This window comes from Lampetra fluviatilis, chromosome 47, assembly GCF_964198595.1.
Source record: "Lampetra fluviatilis chromosome 47, kcLamFluv1.1, whole genome shotgun sequence".
NCBI lineage: Eukaryota > Metazoa > Chordata > Hyperoartia > Petromyzontiformes > Petromyzontidae > Lampetra > Lampetra fluviatilis.
This window is the reverse complement of record NC_136321.1, coordinates 4,985,715-5,004,272: the sequence shown is the minus strand read 5'-3', so window position 1 is coordinate 5,004,272 and position 18,558 is coordinate 4,985,715. Positions and strand designations below refer to the sequence as shown.

General features: G+C 51.6%; 1 protein-coding gene across 1 annotated transcript in view; it reads right to left on the bottom strand.

Annotated features, from left to right (window-relative positions):
• GDAP2 (ganglioside induced differentiation associated protein 2) overlaps positions 1-18,558 on the bottom strand; it is a 115,870-nt gene that overhangs the window by 6,834 nt on the left and 90,478 nt on the right. The window contains exons 11-13 of the mRNA XM_078877276.1: positions 16,030-16,169; positions 2,488-2,542; positions 1,526-1,669 (exon numbers count right to left, since the gene is read on the bottom strand). Coding sequence (XP_078733402.1) covers positions 1,526-1,669; positions 2,488-2,542; positions 16,030-16,169 — 339 coding nt within the window. The remainder of the gene's footprint in view (positions 1-1,525; positions 1,670-2,487; positions 2,543-16,029; positions 16,170-18,558) is intronic.

The following is an 18,558-nucleotide window of genomic DNA, read 5'->3' as shown; positions in this document are numbered from 1 at the left end:
GCATCGAGCGGTAGAAGGGCCACCACACGGTCGTGCCACCTGCAACCGGCACCCCTCACCCCCCCCCCCGCCCCCTAATTTACATGGCAAGCACCGGTGGCGGCCACCCATCCGTTGTTACTCGCTGCGCTCGAAACCCCTCTTAGCTTCGGAGAGTTTTGACGAGGCGTGACAGGGCGTACACCGAGGGCAGGTTAGTGGCAGGCTCACGTCTGATAATAATTGTTTTTTTACCCTTCTATCTGGCAACAAAACTGACACCTTTTGTACAAGGAGTCATGTTTGTATAGACCACAATACCTGCAGCCATAATGCAAACAAAAAACACAACTCTGATAATATATGCACTGTCCTTGAAGTTGATTGGTCCACACCCGAGACAGCTTTCCTTAGAGCCTAGTCTCACATGGGTTGGACCAGATGACGCCAAAAGGCGCACAACTCAAAAAAGGTGTCAGTTTTGTTGCCAGATAGAAGGGTAAAAAACCAATTATCATATTTTTTACTGGCAAATGAGGTTCCAATGGTGTAAAGGCTCACGTCTGTCGTTAACCACGCCGTAGCTAAACACGTCAATCACGCGGTAGTTAACCAAGCCATAGTTAACCGTGACGTAGTTAACTGCGCTGGCTCCATTGTGCGCTGCCGTGGTGAACCCTTTACCGCGTGCAGCGCGAGCTATGATTTGGATGGATGGAACATTCCCAACTGCAGCAGCTCCCGTGGTTTTTGTGAAACGGTCGGCGATAAAATAATCACACTTCCCTCCTCCTCCCCAGCAACCCACGGCCACCCCCTCCCCTGCAGAGAAATTGCAGTGACGGGCAGACAGAGAGAAAGACGGACAAACGGACGGACAGACGGATGGACAGACATGGACAGACATGGACAGACATGGACAGACGGACGGATAGAGAGATGAACAGACGGTTAAACAGACGGATAGATGGACGGGCGTAGAGACACACGAAAGGTCAGAGAGAGTGACGGACGTGGAGACACACGAAAGGTCAGAGAGAGTGACGGACGTGGAGACACACGGAAGGTCAGAGAGACGGACAGACGTGGAGACACACGAAAGGTCAGAGAGACGGACGGACGTGGAGACACACGAAAGGTCAGAGAGAGTGACGGACGTAGAGACACACGAAAGGTCAGAGAGACGGACGGACGTGGAGACACACGAAAGGTCAGAGAGACGGACGGACGTGGAGACACACGAAAGGTCAGAGAGAGTGACGGACGTAGAGACACACGAAAGGTCAGAGAGACGGACGGACGTGGAGACACACGAAAGGTCAAAGAGAGTGACGGACGTGGAGACACACGAAAGGTCGGAGAGAGTGACAAACGTGGAGACAGACGAAAGGTCAGAGAGAGTGACGGACGTGGAGATAGATGAAAGGTCAAAGAGAGTGACGGACGTGGAGATAGATGAAAGGTCAAAGAGAGTGACGGACGTGGAGACACACAAAAGGTCAGAGACGGACGGACAGCCTGATGGCCGCAAAGCGTGCCATGTCACCTGGAGGTCGTGGTCGAGGACGAAGGGGGGGATGTCGATCTGCTCGGGGGGGATGTGAGCGAACAGCTGCTGCAGCCGCTGCACGCTGTGCACCTTCGCCTTGAGCCCCGACGCGGTGAACGTCGTGAAGAACCACGTCATGACCTGGGGGGAGGGGGGGTACAGTCGCCGCGGTGGCGAGATGTTAACTCCCTCGCCTGGTATGCAGGAGGTTACGGGTTTGATCGCGACCCTGACGCCTGCTGTGTATTTGGAGTTTGCCATCTCTCCCTGTGGTCGCGTGGATTTTTCTCCGGGTCCTCCGGTTTCTCCCTCCACATTTAGAACCAATAAGCGTTACGAGTATTTGGCTGCTATAAATTTCCAGATGATGACCCACTTCGTTGAGCTATCATTTGCGGACAGGTCGATTCTGAAACAGAGCTGTATAGCTTAGTGGGCCTTATCTGGTAAAATAAAAAGTAGTTTATAGTTATAAATAAGTAAAAAAGTACATCAGTTCACAGTGAACGGCGAGTACACAGACGTGCGTGGGTACCAGACCGGGTGCGTGAGTTTAAACTTCAACGCCACCAGCGTTTCGATGACTCAATCAATTACCCAATTGATTTACAGTGAATGGTCAAGTTGCAGCCTGGAGTGTGTTGAATCTGAGTGTGAGACTGGACAGCGATAATTCACAAAATCACTGTGGTGGGTGCTGCTTGAGACTCACACTCTCTAATATGTTTGTTGAAAAAACATATGAAATGCATTTACTTTGGTGTTATGTAAACTTCAGCCAACAGCGCATTGAACCAAAAGCTAATCCTGCAAAAGCATCGACGCCCCGCAATTGTACATCTGCCGATTGTTCCAGAGGTTAGGGGGGTTCAGATCCAGCAGGCAACCCTGGTTATTACTGGGGACGAAGATGGTGACAATGACGACGACGACGACGATGGTGACAATGATGAGCACACCTTTGAGAGGAACGTAGGGTGGACAATATAGAAAGCCTTGAGGTTTTTCCGGTACCTGCAGTCCAAGGGCAACACCCATCACGAGACACAGTGAGGAACGGAAGCCATAACCACAACCATAACCACAACCACAGCAATAACCACAACCACAACCACAGCAATAACCACAACCATAACCACAACCACAGCAATAACCACAACCATAACCACAACCACAGCAATAACCACAACCATAACCACAACCACAGCAATAACCACAACCATAACCACAACCACAGCAATAACCACAACCACAACCACAGCAATAACCACAACCATAACCACAACCACAGCAATAACCACAACCATAACCACAACCACAGCAATAACCACAACCACAACCACAACCACAGCAATAACCACAACCATAACCACAACCACAGCAATAACCACAACCATAACCACAACCACAGCAATAACCACAACCATAACCACAACCAAGTGCCTCTCACGGCCCTGAGCGTGCAGCGCTTCACGATGTGGAAGCAACGTGGTGTAATCGCCGAACGCTGTTACCAGCTCCTCCGAGCAACGCTCCTCTCGATGTGGAACAACCCCACACGGTGACCACGTGGGGTTGTCGTCACCCTCCCCGCCACACCAGAGCCAGCAGCCGTGACTTATCCACCGCCGGGTGAACGGGGAGCCCTTCTCACAGGCTGTTTATAACTTCTTGTTCCCGCAGGCCCGTCAAGACGGGTGTTAGTCTGCCGGCAGGGACGATGATTGCCGCTGTGTGTAATCACCAATCGAGTAATTTTGGGGTAATCAATAAACAATTTTTGTTGACACATTTGGACCACGACGCCGGAAAACAACTGCCAGTTCGTTTTTAAAGACGTCAATCAGGGGGGCGTCCCGTGAAAAAAAACGGGATTCCTTGCAAAAGATTTCTGTTTGGTGTTTGAACATCTTAACACCTGTTTTGCTGCCAGAAAAAAGGGAAAACCTATTCTTATATTTTGATACTGGCAAGGGAGGTCTCATGATGTGGCTGCTCACCCCGAACTCTCAATGTCCTGAGTGTGCATTGTCTTTGTGCTGGTCGCCTTCCTTTTGGCGTCTTCTAGTCGAACACCGTTTGAGAAGAGGCTCTAAAGAAAGCTGTCTCTGGTGTGGACCAATGAGTTTCAGGGACAATGCATCATCATATACTACCAGAGCATGTTTTTTTTGTTTTACATGTTCACCACAAGTATATGTGACCAATGCAGACATGATTCTTTGCAAAAGGTTTCAGTTTGGTGTTCTAACATCTAACACCTCCTGTTTTATTGCCAGAAAGGGTAAAACCTATTCTTATATTTGATACTGGCAAGGGAGGTTCCCATGATCTCTGCTACAGGTGGCGGAAGCGCCGCCGTTGGGCCGCGTCGCCGCTCCCACTTGCGACGTTCCACGCCACGTACGGCGAGATTCTTTGGTGGGAGGAAGAACCCCCTTCACTTCGTCAAGAAGCTCTCGGCACGCGGGGTGAAAGGTCGCAACGTCGCGGACGAGACGGTGCAACTCGAACGCTGCAGCGGGAGGCGATGTTTGATTTTCTCTCGTTTAATCATTAACGGCGGAAACAACCCCCGGTCGCTCCGAGTTAGCGGTAGCGTATCCCTTGTTTATCGAAACTCCAACCCTGGGGATGATGATGATGGTGGTGATGCTTGGAAAGCCACGTGGAGCCAACAAGAAGTAGTAAACACCTCCGCCTCGCGAGAGACCCGGACAAGACGCAGGAGAGGTCCCCGGGTCCGGTCTTCCGCGCAGCTTGCCGGGACCACAGCCGAGAAACCGCAACAGATGCGGACACATATGATGTGCACGTGGAAAATGTAAAACTCTCTCCCGGGCAGCGTGCGGGAGACTGTGGTCACAACCGAGAACAGAACCATGGGACATAGAATAATGAAGACTAAATGCTTCCGCCCCCCCTCATCTCCCCACCTATTCACAAAATACAAAGGATGAGGCCTCATCATCACAGCTGCTCCTGACGCAATCACCTGGCTCATCAGCCGCCTCGATGTAAACTCGGGGCTGTCGCTCGACATCACCGTCAGCCACAGGAGGAAGGACGCTGTGTCCCGTGTGTATTTTGAGACGCGCGTTCAAGCGCAGGGAAGAGAAGAACTCGCGAGAGCCGATCGACAGTGCGCGAAGGGTGCTTTTCTTCATCGCTCGTGACCTCATCGCGGCCGTGGCGGTGTTAGGGTGTCGTGAACCAGTGACGCTCTCGCGCCGCGCCGGCCACTCGACGGACGTTCCCCCCCCCCCCACCACTCCACCCCATCACCACCCCTCCCCCGACCCCAACCGCCGCTCTTTGAGCACGGCTCTCGCCCGCATTATCTCGCCGAGTGCACATGCCTTGCAGCTCGCTTGCGTGTGCGAGCGGGTGCGTGCGAGCGTGCTCGTGTGTGTGTGTGGGGAGCGGGAGTGCGACGGTTAGCGCGCTGCGCTACCAACCCGGCAACCGGTCGTCACCAGTGAAGCTCATCTGAAACCGGTCGTGGGCCTCCCCTAGGTCGACTCAGCCTCAAATGAGTACCTGGTGCAGTGTGCAGCAAACATCGCCATTGGGGAGGCAAAGGCGGTCGGGCGTGGTGCTGGCCACCCACCCTCTCGTGTGCCGTGCCGGCATTCATAGGTGCTATTCGCTAACAGCAATTGCCCCAACAGCCTGTTGACGCTACACGGGGGATCTTTGTCTTTGCGTGCGTGCGAGCGCCCACGCGGGGACGCGTCGCTGCGCGGCACTGGCTCGGCCGACGTCACGTTCCGTGTGCGTCAGTCAGTGCCGGGAAACGTGGGATTAAAATGAATAAAATAAATAACCCGAGCGGCTCAGGCAAGGTGGACGGGGCAGGTGCCGCAGCGTCACTCGGACGCGTCCGCTGACGACTGCTAATCCGGCGCTGGTCGTGTCCTTTTAAGTTCACGGCGAGGAAGGTGGAAGGGTTGGAGGGGAGGGTGGGCCAGTGGGTGGGGGGGTTGCCACCTGTCCAGGTGTTCACGGGATCATCCTCTCTTAGAGGTGGTTGTCTAATCTGTTACGTCTTCGGTGGAAGAAAACTAAAAATATGTCCGTGAGTCTGCACTTTCCAGGACATTGTAAGCCCCGGTTTTTGACTCTTGCGTAGAAATAACAATAATGATGATACACCGATGAAGGAAATTGTGCGGGAGGCTAATTCTGGAGGTCACGGAGGTGAGACTCATATGGTTTGAGAAAAGACCAAGACGATGCTACTAGGATGACTAGAGACTAGAGAGCCACAGACTCATAGACATATGCATAGACCCATTGACTCCCGCAGCGACCAATAGACGCACATTGAGGCCTCCAGTTGGCTACGTATGATGCGAAAGAAGTTCAACTACATACATACAGAGACTTGCACACTCACACAGACTTAACGACTCACACAGACCCAACGACTCACACAGAGACCCATAGACTCACCCAGAGACCCATAGACTCACCCAGAGAACCACAGACTCACACACAGATCTATAGACTCAGACCCAAAGACTCACTAACTCACTCAGAGTCCTAACGATTCACACAGAGACCCACAGACCCACACAGAGACCCCGCAACTCTAGAGGCTGGTAAAATGTTAGGCTGTGTTCCCATGCCCACTCAACAAATAGAACCGGTGCGGCCCGTGAATGGGACAATTGGGCCAAGCCCGGATTCCCATGGCAGCCTCACACGACAAAGCGGGGGGGGGGGGGGGGGGGCGGCGAGCCAGTGCGGCCAGCTTCACGTGGGCCCACGTAGCTCGCGTGGGATTACCGGCTTTCAACGCGATGCACCAAGCCTGGCTCGACGTTGCGGGACGCGGGTGACGTCATCACGAATGTCTGCGCGGTGACATCACGACCGCCAGCCAGCGAAACTTTTTTTCTCATATCGCATTAAGCTGTTTTGGGATTTCTCATTTTGGGATTTCCTCGGTAAAACTGCAGTCAAAAATAACGTCGCTACATTCTCTTCAGTGAAATTAGAAAAAAAAACGAACACTGCCTTAAAATGGAAAAATATACTACGTACACACACTTGTGTTATTTGTGTTCTTGTGCGCCACTAAATAACTAGTTTAACTTAAATCATCGTAGTCTGCTTCTTCGTTCAGCCTCGTTAATCTCATGGGCAGCAGTCGTCAGCCCCCCATCGTCATCGATGAAAGAAAGAGGGAAAAAAAGAGGTTTTGTACCTTGTTAAAAAATTACTTGTTCCTCTATTCCACACCACCGGCCACCGGTCCAGTTTCACTCATTGGACCGGTGGCCGGCAGTGCAGGACAAAGAGGAAAATCAAAACACGTTGGTAACAAATATATCCGTCGGTGATTTCAATAGCGAAATCAACGCGGGGGGCCACACGGCACGGACAATGCGCGTCTCTTCCCGACACGTCTCGCTCAGACCGGGTGAACCTGTCAGGGGTCGGGAGTGGAGAGACGGTGGCGAATTAAAATACGAGTCATCTGCCCTCTGAAATTCCCATCCTTGGCCTGTCGCTTGCAGAGCCTAGAGATGGATGTGGCAACAGAGCCTTTGGGTGCAAACGCAGACTCCGCAATGTCCCATCGGGTGGCTTAACCCGGTCACAATTCTTGCGACAAAACAGCAGAGGATGCCACTTCGAGTGCTTCCGATGGCTTACGCGATACAGCCGCCTGTTATGTTTGCTTCCGCGGGTACATTTTAACGTCGTCCTATCAATCGGATACAAAGAGAGTGGGCCATGCGTGCCGGCGTCACGTTTCAAATAATTAAATTGGGTAAAACCACACGGGAACATTGCCCCATACCTACAGACAATATTCCTCTCGTCTGTGAAACCAGGCAACGTCATTATAGCCTCGCACATCACGACCGCGCGCATCTGCGCACCCGTGTGCCAGCCAGCCAGCCAGCCAGCCAGCCAAACTTTTTTTTCTCACATCGCATCACACTGTTTTGGCATTCTTTTGGGATTTCTACGGCAACACTGCCGTCAAAAATAACGTGACAAAATTATATTAAGTGAAATTAGAAAAAAAAACTCGCACTGCCTTAAAATGGAAAAATATACCACGTGCACGCACTCTGTGTTATTTGTGCTTGCGCGCTACGTAATTCCGCAAATGACAAACGTACCAAGTAATTGTTCTTAATAATTTCGGGTCGCCGAACGAATGCATTGTAAAGGTCGCACTCATTACACAAAGTGCTTGCCACAAATGAACCACCAAAACCTCGCTCATCTCATCAAGGAGCATAAACCATCATCACGTGTGCTCCCTCATCCTCGCAGCAGCGGCTTTCGGCTGGCCATCAAACAAAGACGGTCCGCGCATCGCACGCTTACAGATGCACTTCTGCGGCCGTCTGGAACGCTCTTCCTTCCGATATTGGGAAGCCACTGGAACTCTGTACTTTTAAATCATCTAGATTGAAAACTCATTTCTTGAGAACTGATTATTGTGTTTAGATTGTTGTTCTTGCACCGCACCTCCAATTAGCACGGTTAGCTACATCCGGTGCGAAAGGAGTTCAACAACCATAAATTATTACCAAATTGAATTGAATGCGACTGACATCAAGAGATATGGGATGCTAAGCAGAGTTGCATCTGGTAGGTACGGGAATACCTGGTGTTGTGATGTGGTCCGGAGATGGAAACACAGCGATGTATTCTCAAATTTATTTGCGATGAAACTTTCAATATTCCCCCTGTTCGCTTGCGTGGTGGGCTTTCTCCAGGTTCCGCCGAGTTGGGTCACGCAGTCATCTGAGACACTCGTGAATGGAGTCGACTAAAACATCTCCAATATAATGATAATAAATTACATCGGGTGCAATTTGTTCATGGTATCTCTGTGAGCCAAGAATTAAGTGAGGAAATATACATAAATGTAAGCCCCTCCTGATGAAGCCTAGACACTGGGTGAGGCTTTCCTGCCTAAAAACAAATCGCATTCATCATAATCATTAGCCATGATCAATCCACTGCCGGACGAAAGCACTCACCCCATCACCTCCCACAATCACAAGACGCGACAGCAAATGGCATTATTGACGTTCTAATTAATGTGTGATAAAAAAAGAAGATTAGCGCGCGTACAGGTTCTGGGGCGGATCGTTATACCGCAGGATCACGAGGGGTGGCGGCATCTTGGGGAGGCCTTCATCCAGCAGTGGATTAACCATGGCTGCTACTGCTCTCGATGATGATGGATTGAAAATGATTAATCTTTCTGTGGTATATAAACCTTTCAATCAATCTGCTCTCAAACAGCGTTGACAGCTCCTCTTTGGTGACAGCCGCCTCCATCGCGAAAGCCGAGATGCGACGATTGGCACGTACGTATATACGCTGAACTTCTTGAATACCGTGCGTAGCCAACCGTGATAATCAGAGGTGCGTGGAGGGACAACAAACTAATTACGAAAAGCAGTTAGAAATAAATTATATTTCAATCAAAATGTTTAAAAGGCACAAGGTGATCTCTGTTTGCTATGGACGTCCCGCATCTCCGATGAGCACGGTTGGCTACGTACGGGAGGAAAGATGTTCAACATACGTACCTACAGACATGCTCGCCATCGCCGCTCTTGATCCTCCCGCATTGGGAATTACCCCGCTTCTGTGCATATTAACTAATATTAGCTAATTGCATTGTCGCACTCACAAAAGGCAGGGGAGTAAAACAGCATTAAAAATGTATGAGATCACAGAGTGAGCTGGGTAAGTGTAACAAAAATATAGATATATTTGGGTTGCAGAACACGGGGCCTCCCTAAGATGTAAAACGGCAAGCGGCGAGCCGCGAACGGCACGTGGCGAAACTTGAGACCGCCGCCAACGCCGAGGAAATTATAATTATAAGGGTGGCAGACCAGCACGGCCACGGTGCTCGCGAATGAACAACGGTCAGACGCTCGCCATCGAGGGGAACCGTTCCTGCAAGCGGAGCTTCTCCGACGCTTGCGTAAATTCGCGTCGGCAACGCTGAACGCTCGTCGTCAGATCGTAATTCCCCCCCCCCCCCCCAAATCGGCAAGCTCGTTCGTTCACGGTAACGGTGAGTAATGCGCTTACGGGGACCAAATCAATCTCGGCAGAATCTCGCAGGATACGTCAGGGGCCTGGATAGTGCTCGGAAGGAGGGGGGCCGACAGTCGCGTGCACGCAGGCTGCCATCGGGTTTACAGGAGGGGAAGGGGGGGCTACGTGTTGGGCAACAGAGGGCGGTGAGGCAAAACATCGTGTTGTACTGTACCGCCACGCTTCCACGTCTACGCAACCACCAACGCGGGCGTAGTGACGCCCTCACGGTGCATCCAGCAGTGTATCGACAACGGGGCCGGGCGCGAGCGTTGTATCTACGCCAAACGTTAGCCGCAGCAGCAGGGTGAGATAAATCAGAGTGGAGCGTACGTGTGGTTTTTCTTTTCTGTCGCACGTGTTTACCAGGTCTGAAATCGCCCGTGCGATCATTCATAACCAATTCGGTTTTCCCACGCGAGCGCTCTCCTATTTTTATACCTGAACGAGGAGAAAAAAAAAAATGTAAACGCTTCTAGTAAAAAAAAATTCAATAAAAAGACCCGCGCGTCGCACGCACGCTCGCACGCACCGCCGCTAGCCCGACGTGCGTCCTCGTGGTAGCGCGGGGCGCCTATGCACAACCGAACGTTCTCACGCCCACGGGATTGGGGAAACGTGAAGAGTGAATCACTGGTACAGCGGGGTGATGCTCAGCATGCCGGACGAGCAAACCGGTGGTCGCCGGTTCGAATCCATCTCCCAGAGCCCACACACCTCCACTGCCTCCTGTCCAATCAACCGTATAAAATAACTGGGTTCTCCATTACAATTAGTCGTTGGCAGGTTAGTCGTGTGTGTGTGTGTCTTTATTTGTATAATGTGGGTGGCTCCTACTTCTCCCAAACCGTCTGGCCGGCGCGGAAGAGGAGCGGAGGCGCTTTCCGCCAGCAGCGGCATGACTAAGCGATTGCAGGGCTGCGCTTTTACCTCTCATGGGTGCACAGCAACAGTGCAGGCCGACCCTCCCCCCCACCACCCCACCCCACTCCCGGCAGGGACGGGAGCTTCCGGTTGAGACTCGCCTCCCCAAACAAGGTCTGACGGAGACACCCTGAGTCACCGCGCGTTATCGTAACGGAGGGGGAACATTCGGCTCCAGACGGCTGCTATAGGCCACTCGCCCGCCGCGCTCGCATTTTATCGCACGACAATGAGGGTAAGGTGGGGGGAGGAGGGGGGGGCTGTGAAAAAAATATATTTGGTCAAGTTCAATACCAGGAAAGAGGAGGGGGGGAAATAAACCCAGAAATAATAACAAATCATAACCCTGGGGTGTAGTGCGATTGTCCAGCGGGAGGGTGGAGGGGGAGGCCTGGGCTTGATTGGGGATCGACGGGAAGATGGGCGAGGGTAGCGGAGAGTCGCAGGCAACGCTGGAGAGTGGCTGAGAGGGGACCGCAAGGAGCAGGGATCTCCCGGTGGGGTCCATCACGTTCGCCGCGCGTCGTCAAACCCAGCGGGCGGGCGTGTCACGAACCGGGCAAAGCGGAAGGGGTTAACGCTGGGAGCTGAAGGCTATAATTCTTCGTGTCAGGCGCTGACATTGTTTAAATTGTGCTCATTGATTCCGGCGAGACGAATGTGTTGTTAATTCTCAAAATATAAAGGCGGCGCTGTCGCACGTCCAGGAGGTAGTCTCTGAAGGGTGCCTCTCTCCCGCTTTGTTTCGCCCCTTGTTTTCATTTTGCTCGTGCCGCGTGACGCACCTGTTTGTCACCCCCGCGCCCTCGCTTAAACGTGCGTGCGTGCGTGCGACCTCCCGGCCAAATTAACGCAAGGTCGGCCACCGTCCATCAGTCAACGTGATTCCGTGACACGCAGGTGGGGGGGGGGGGTGGGCGGGGGCTGAGCCCTTGGCCAGCACCGGATATTCGTCCCGGCAAAATTTGAGCAATCTCAGGGCGCGTGCGATTTGTTTGCATCAGGCAGGGCGGCCTACATTTAAATGCGGAGCGACCCAATTGCGGTGCGCGGCTATCAATCACGCGCTTGGACATTCTCGCCTGAGAAGCGCACAAACATGGGGGGGGGTGGCCGAGAGGTGCGGCGGAATAATAACACGCCGGAGGCGCCGACGCCGAGACCCTGGGTTTCAATTCGGCTTTCAGGCCTCCTGTGATTAAACCGAACGGGATCTCAAAAGTGTAGCGAGTCGGCGCCCTTCAGCCCCGTCACGGGTTACCGCGCAAAACACAATCGTGTCAAGCATCTCGGCTTCGACTCGCCGGGTTCTGAAAATGTCTCGCTCTGTGGATGCCTCGTTCATTGGATTGATTGTCATGGCGATTGTCATGTATCTTCTCACATGCGCTGCTAATAGAGGTGATCGTCCCACATTCTTCACGCGGCCGATGTTGATGTAAAGTAACAACTCTAATTGCGTCAGTAATAGCAGAGTGGTGCATTACTGTGATGACGAATCGGGTGTTGAGTTGTTACGTTTCTTTGTGCAGTGGATGCAGTTGCTAACACTGGTCAACAACATTTTTTTTTTTTCTGGCCTGGACTTTTGCAGCTGTTTTAGACTCATTTCAGGGTACTGATTCCAAATCTGATCTCAGATTTGCTCTATCACATCTCATTTTTATGCTATCGGCATACCCCATTTTCATTGATTTTACCCGAAATAAACTCTGTCACTTATGATTGCAAGTTGTTGCGAGTCAGTGACTGCTTTAGTGTAAAAATACGGTGCTGTATTTTTAGGATAGTGTGTTTATAATATCATTTTATGTAGATATCCACATTTATTTAATATTTTTCTTCTGCAGTTTTTATTGAAAATGCAATATTTGATATCTCAAAAACCTGATGTGATAGACAAAAACTGATGCCAGATTTGGAATCAGCACCCCAAAATGACATTTGGAATACCTTATGCCAAGAAAAGTGTGTTGACCAGTGTAATCAGAGGTGCAGGGGAAGGACAACAAACTTAAACACAAAAAGCAGTTCGAAAGAAATTCGTTTTCAAGCTACATTTAAAATTCCATAGCTCCGGTGGTCTCCTGATATCGGAAGAGCTTTTCAGATGGCCGCAGAAGCGGACCCGAAATAGCGCGATACGGCGACCGTCTTTGTTCGATGGCCAGACCACAGCCGCCGCTGCGAAGATCACCGGAGCACGTGTGATGACGGTTTATGCTACTGGACGTGATCAACAAAGATTGTGGTCCCCCGTAAGCTTCGCGGGAGATCGAAGCCAGGGATCTACTGCGTGTTGTGTTTGTGACATCTTGTGAGCTCCACGTGGCTTTCAAAGCATCGTCCTCGCGTGGATAAGAGGCAATTCAAGGAACTCAGAAGTATTTCTGTGATATCACCTTCCAGAAGCCGTTCTCTTGCACAGGGTGATGTGACACTGCTTTCTCTTTGCATTATAAATGGAAATGTCTGTTTCATGACACGACACTGGATAAGCTAAATTGGAATAGAGAAAGAGAAGGATAAAAAAATCACAATACTCCAGTTCACAATACTGCAGTCAAGCTACCTTCACAGTCGAGATGCAAATCAAGATATGTGAGGTTATGCCACCTTTTGACAATTCGTTACAAAAAGGGCAGTTATTAATTTATTCAGACGTCTACTTTGCAAGTGATGTCCTCTCGCAATATAAAGTGCACGGCTCCAGCAAGCAAACTGCATTTCAAAATGTCTACGTCGATTCAGACGTACGTGCGTTGGTAGCTGTGACCTCTGGCAATATAACGTCGCGCAAACATTTCCATTCTCCCCGCCGCCGCCGCCTCCTCCTCCGGTGACACAAACATTCCCTTATCGAAGTAGTTCCCCGCCCCCCCCGAGCCCGCGGGTCGTGTGTAGGCGATGGACGTGCCGATGCGCAGTAGGGGAGGGGGGGGGAGAGACAGGGGGCAGCGAGGGGGAGTGGGCAGGGTGGCCCCCCCTCCCCCCCTCCCCCCCTCCATGAATAAGGCGGTGGTAGCGGTAGCAGCAGCGGATTGGGATTTTTCCAAACGTTCCCAATCGGTGTCTTGCCGGGAGAGGGGGTGGGAACTTTCACGCTGGCGGTACGGCATGCCCCGCACGCCGTTGCTCCCCGCGTGTGCACCGCCGCTAGAACCTAATCTGTTCTGCAAACAAGCGGCAGCCGGCGGCCAAAGTAAAACGCGCTGGCCCGGGTCGGGCCTTGGCTCGCGGCGAGGTCTTTATTTAGTAACGCGGCAAACGTTTCTCCCGGCGCCGGGGCTTAGCGGCTTCCTCTTAAATGGACTGCGACGTCCGTCTTACAGTGCCTGCCGAGACCCGACGGGGAACGAGGAAGAAGTGCTCGCGAATTACGAAAACCGTGCCGGGCCCTCCACCTCAAACCGGTGCGAGGACCTCGATAATTGTGGCTGTCGCACGAAGCAAAAAATAAAGTTTATTTTCCCCCATTCATGATTCACAACACTCTGTCAATCCACTGCTGGATGGAGGCTTCCGTGACTGTTATACGGGGTCACTCTAACCGTACTTCGCCACGGTGGTCCGTGCGGGTCGGTGGAAGGGCCGACCTAGGATCGGCTCAGATGTGCCTCGCCACCGACGGACGCCGAGCCTTGGCAAAAAGGTGAAAATTTCTTTCTCACGGCGCTGTGACAAATAATCAAATAAAATGGACAAATAAGAATATGCACCATCATTGTAATCCACTGTCAGAGCATGTTTGTTTGCATGTTTTTTCCACAGGTACGTTGTGGTTCACGCACACTCGATGCCTTGTCGTTGGCGTGTCTGTTTGGTGTTCAAACATCATAACACACCAGTTTTTATTTCCACAAAGAGTTAAGCCTATTCTTACTTTTTCATTATTTTGACAGACTTCGCTCAAACGACTCCGATCATCTTATTACGAAAGGCAAAGCGTTCCATAGCCTGGGAGCTGCCGTGGCAAAGGGCCTACTCTACCACGCTGGCCGGACGTCTTGGGAGAGGCGAGGAGTGCCCGCGTTTTACCCCACCGCCAATCAACTCTCGCAGTGGTGGAACCCATTCATAACGCCGCCGGGTGGACCGCTGGGCGGGGGAGAGGGTACGGGCAGATGGACGATTTAAGAAACCCGGCACCGCCGTTTCAACGGCCGCGCCAGGAGGTGGAACCGGCGACCTCTGGGTCGCAAGCGAAGCGTGCCGTCCGTTACACCGCAGTGCAGCGTAGCAGTTTGATAGACGTCTGTGTAACAAAATATATATATGTATATCTTGCTGTAAAAACCTGTGCGTTTCCTGAAAAAAAAAGCCAGTCGGCTGAAACACCAATATCTTTCTTTCGTCTAAATCACGGCAAAAAACCCGTCATTATTTTTAATTGGCCTATTATATCGTAGGATTTCACTGAAGAATTAGCTCGACGGTGTGCCCAGGGGGGCCAATCCCATGGTAACAGAATTACAGCACGGAGCCCACGGCAGCTGAATACGGCTGCAATTGGCCTCGTTACCATGGACTTGCCCACACAAATATAAAGTTTCCCCGTACAGCCTTGGAAGACTGTTGGGGCAAGTGCTGTAAGCACCGATGAAGGCCTGCACGACACATTAGCGGGTGGGTGGCCAGCACCACGTACGTCCGCCCTCGTCTCCCGAGTAGCGATGGTTACACATTGCACCAGGTGCACATTTGAGGCCGAGTCGACCTAGGGGAGGCCCAGGACCGGTTCTGGTGTTGGCTGTGAGCGGGAATCGAACTCGGGTCACTGACTTCATAGTGCAGCGTGCTAACTGCTACACTACCGCTCACCATAAGTAAAAACTTGTCCACACACACAAATCAAACATGAGACAGATCCATATTCAAGCACACAGACCCATGGTTTGGCATAGAGACCCATAGTTTCACCGAGACTCACAACCATACATAGAGATGACTTAAAGACTTACATAGATATCCACAGGCTTAAATGGAACCCCAAAGCCTTACATAGACACTCAAGAGATTCACATAAAATGCATAGATTGACATAGCGACCCACAGACTCGCATAAAAACCCGTCTCTAGCCCTTCGCCAGTGGTGGAACTTCGCAATTCCTAACAATATGGCATGGTGTTTCACTCGTAGTTAGAGCCAGTTACCATCGGGCAGATTTCTGGCCACTGCCTGATGATGCTGGCGGTAGCTACCACAGGGACGTCATACCAAATTATTAAAAATGCTGCGAATTTCTCTCCAACACGCCGGCATGGCTGAAGTGGCAACACACAGGCACACTTGTTCACGAGACGACCTGACTGGCTGCGTCGGGTGGAGGAGGTGTTTTACAACACACCGCAGGAGTGGGCGCAACACGGACTCTACCGGGCAGTTTTTGGACCGATCGCACCGCGGTCGACTGGCTAATCGGAGTGCCATTTCCCCCCGCTCCCCCCCCCCCACCGCCTCCATCTCCCCGACGGGCGCCGCTTACTTCAAGTCCACGGTGTTGTAGACGGTGCGGAGGAAGGCGGCGTCGGGCTGATTGGCCTCGCTCGTTAGCGTGTGGAAGTAGACGAGGATGTAGTCACGTGACGCCACGTGGTCCATCACGTGGATGAAGTAGAGAAGCGCCTGCGTGTGCGTGCGTGTGTGCGTGTGTGCGTGTGTGCGTGCGTGCGTGGGGATCGGGGGTGCAATGGTTAGCTGCGCTGCGCTATGAAACTCGGCGACCCGAGTTCGATTCCCACCCATGGCCAACACCGGTGACGATTATCCGAACCGGTCCCGGGCCTCCCCTAGGTCGACGCAGCCTCAAATGAGTACCTGGTGCGATGTGTAAACATCGCCACTGGGGCGTGGAGTTGGCCACCTACACCCCCTTGTGTGCCGTGCCGGCCTTCATAGGTGCTCACTAACCGCACTTGCCCCCAACAGCCTGTTAAGGCTACACGGGGGATCTTTGTGTTTTGGGCAGAGATAAAGTGGAGAGCGTGATAGTGCAGCAGCAGCTTGTGAGCTACGCTCATGAACCCGGTAACCCGAGTTCGATTCTTGCTCATGGCCAACATCAGTGAAGAACATCTGTGCCAGTCCTGGGTCTCCCCTATGTCGATTCAGCTTTAAACAGGTACCGATTAGTATGGTTGGCTACGTACGATGCGAAAGAAGTTCAACATACATACGAGACATCGCATTGACAATTTATGAAAGTGGAATTGGCCAGGACGTGTCACTAAATGGGCCGATGGATAAGACTGGGAATGGAATGGCAGCCAAAGGAAGAAACGTGACCCTGAGAGTACGACCACTGTGGAAGCTGGAGCAACGAGGTGATTTCATGTGCAGGGGTCAGATGTATTGTGACATCGCAGAACCATGCGAGTAAGAATCGACATTTCAAACTCCGTAAAGTGTTCATAGTGACCGCTACAGCCACTAGTGGCGGCTACAATCACCACAATTGTAATAATAATACTGTGTTCATGGCTCGAATTCTGACCTTGAATTCGGACAAATTTATCGAATCGCCGAGGGGCTCAGAAGGAGGAGAGTGAAATGAGCCGTTACGAGGTTGCCTAGAGGCTGGAATTTAAATGTAAATGTACCTGGCCTGGTACGCGGCGACCTTCCGCAGGCCACGGGGGATAGGGCATCATCAGTGGCCCTGACAGATTCTTGCATCCCACCTTTCATTACAAAACCCACAGGTGTCCACCGCTGCTATTTCGGTGCGCCCTTAGACACGCGGCCGTCGCTATGCGTTGGGTCTGGAATGCTGTTGCCAATAAACTGCAATTTGAATCACTACCTATGAGATCTTCACTCAAAACTGCTCTAGAGGAGTTGTACACCCCTAGCTGCCAGTGCTATTCAGTGGCCTAAAATAAAATGTTTCGCTCCGGATGATCACTGCAAAGTATGACCTGTGTTTTGATCTTAAAGGTCCATTGAAAAATTATAATACTCCGAATGATGCTCCTGCTGTTGTGGAGTGACTCATGCAGCCAGCTATGGCTGCAGGGTTTTGGTAGTACATGTTGTTTATGTCATTTATTGCGAAAATTCCGTCACAGTTCCTATGATCACTGATTCATTGCTTTCATGGCTTTATTTTGGTGATTTCGAAAAGTGTATTGGTTTAGCCATGTTTGTTTGTTGTAGTACAGAGATAGACTGATGGCCTTAATCTAAGTTGTCTTGTGGTTGTTGTTGTTGTTTGACTTGCAACCCACTGGGATTTTTGCACACAGCGTTGGTGTACGGTGTTTTTTCTGCAATATTTTGCTGTCTTTTACTGGATTTTCTGCTTGCACTCAGTCACATATTAACTTTAAGATGTTTTTTTGTTCATGTTTTAGTTGCTTTGTTTGTTGCTGTTGCACCCGATTCAAGAGCCGAATGGCTCACAGGGCTATACCTAATACATGAACTTGACGCGAGTTGCCCGTCTGTAACAACCGCCGTGCAATTAAATGTCGAGAGGGCCCGGAGGTGACGCGCGTCGCGGCGATGGAGCGACGACGAAATCGGCTCGCGCACAGGCGCCGAGCAGATTGTTCACGCCGCTGGACCCCGTGACGTTTCCCCGTTTGCTTCGTGGCGCCGCTGAGAAACGGCGCGGCGCATCCGCCGCCGCGCAGATGCAACGCTGGCAAGCAAAGAGCGGCAGGTGGGGAAACGAACCTATGTCGGACGGTGGGCCTCAAGCAAAAATATATCTGAATTCAAACGTGTTGAATCGGAAGATAACAGCGTAACGATGTCAGGCACCGTGACGCCGACTGCCCCCTGTATATTTCCACTGATGGATGAAGGCCTCCCCCCCCCCCACCATGATGTAAAAAACAATAAACTAAAACAAAAAATTTCTACGATCAACCAATGTTATTTTACCAGGTAAGGCTCACTGAGCAACGTAGCTTTTTTTTTTTTTTACAGAAGCTCCCTGGCCACAGACGATCGCTCCACCAAGTGGCTTATCGCGTGGAAATTTATAGCAGCAGCCAAATACTCGAAATGC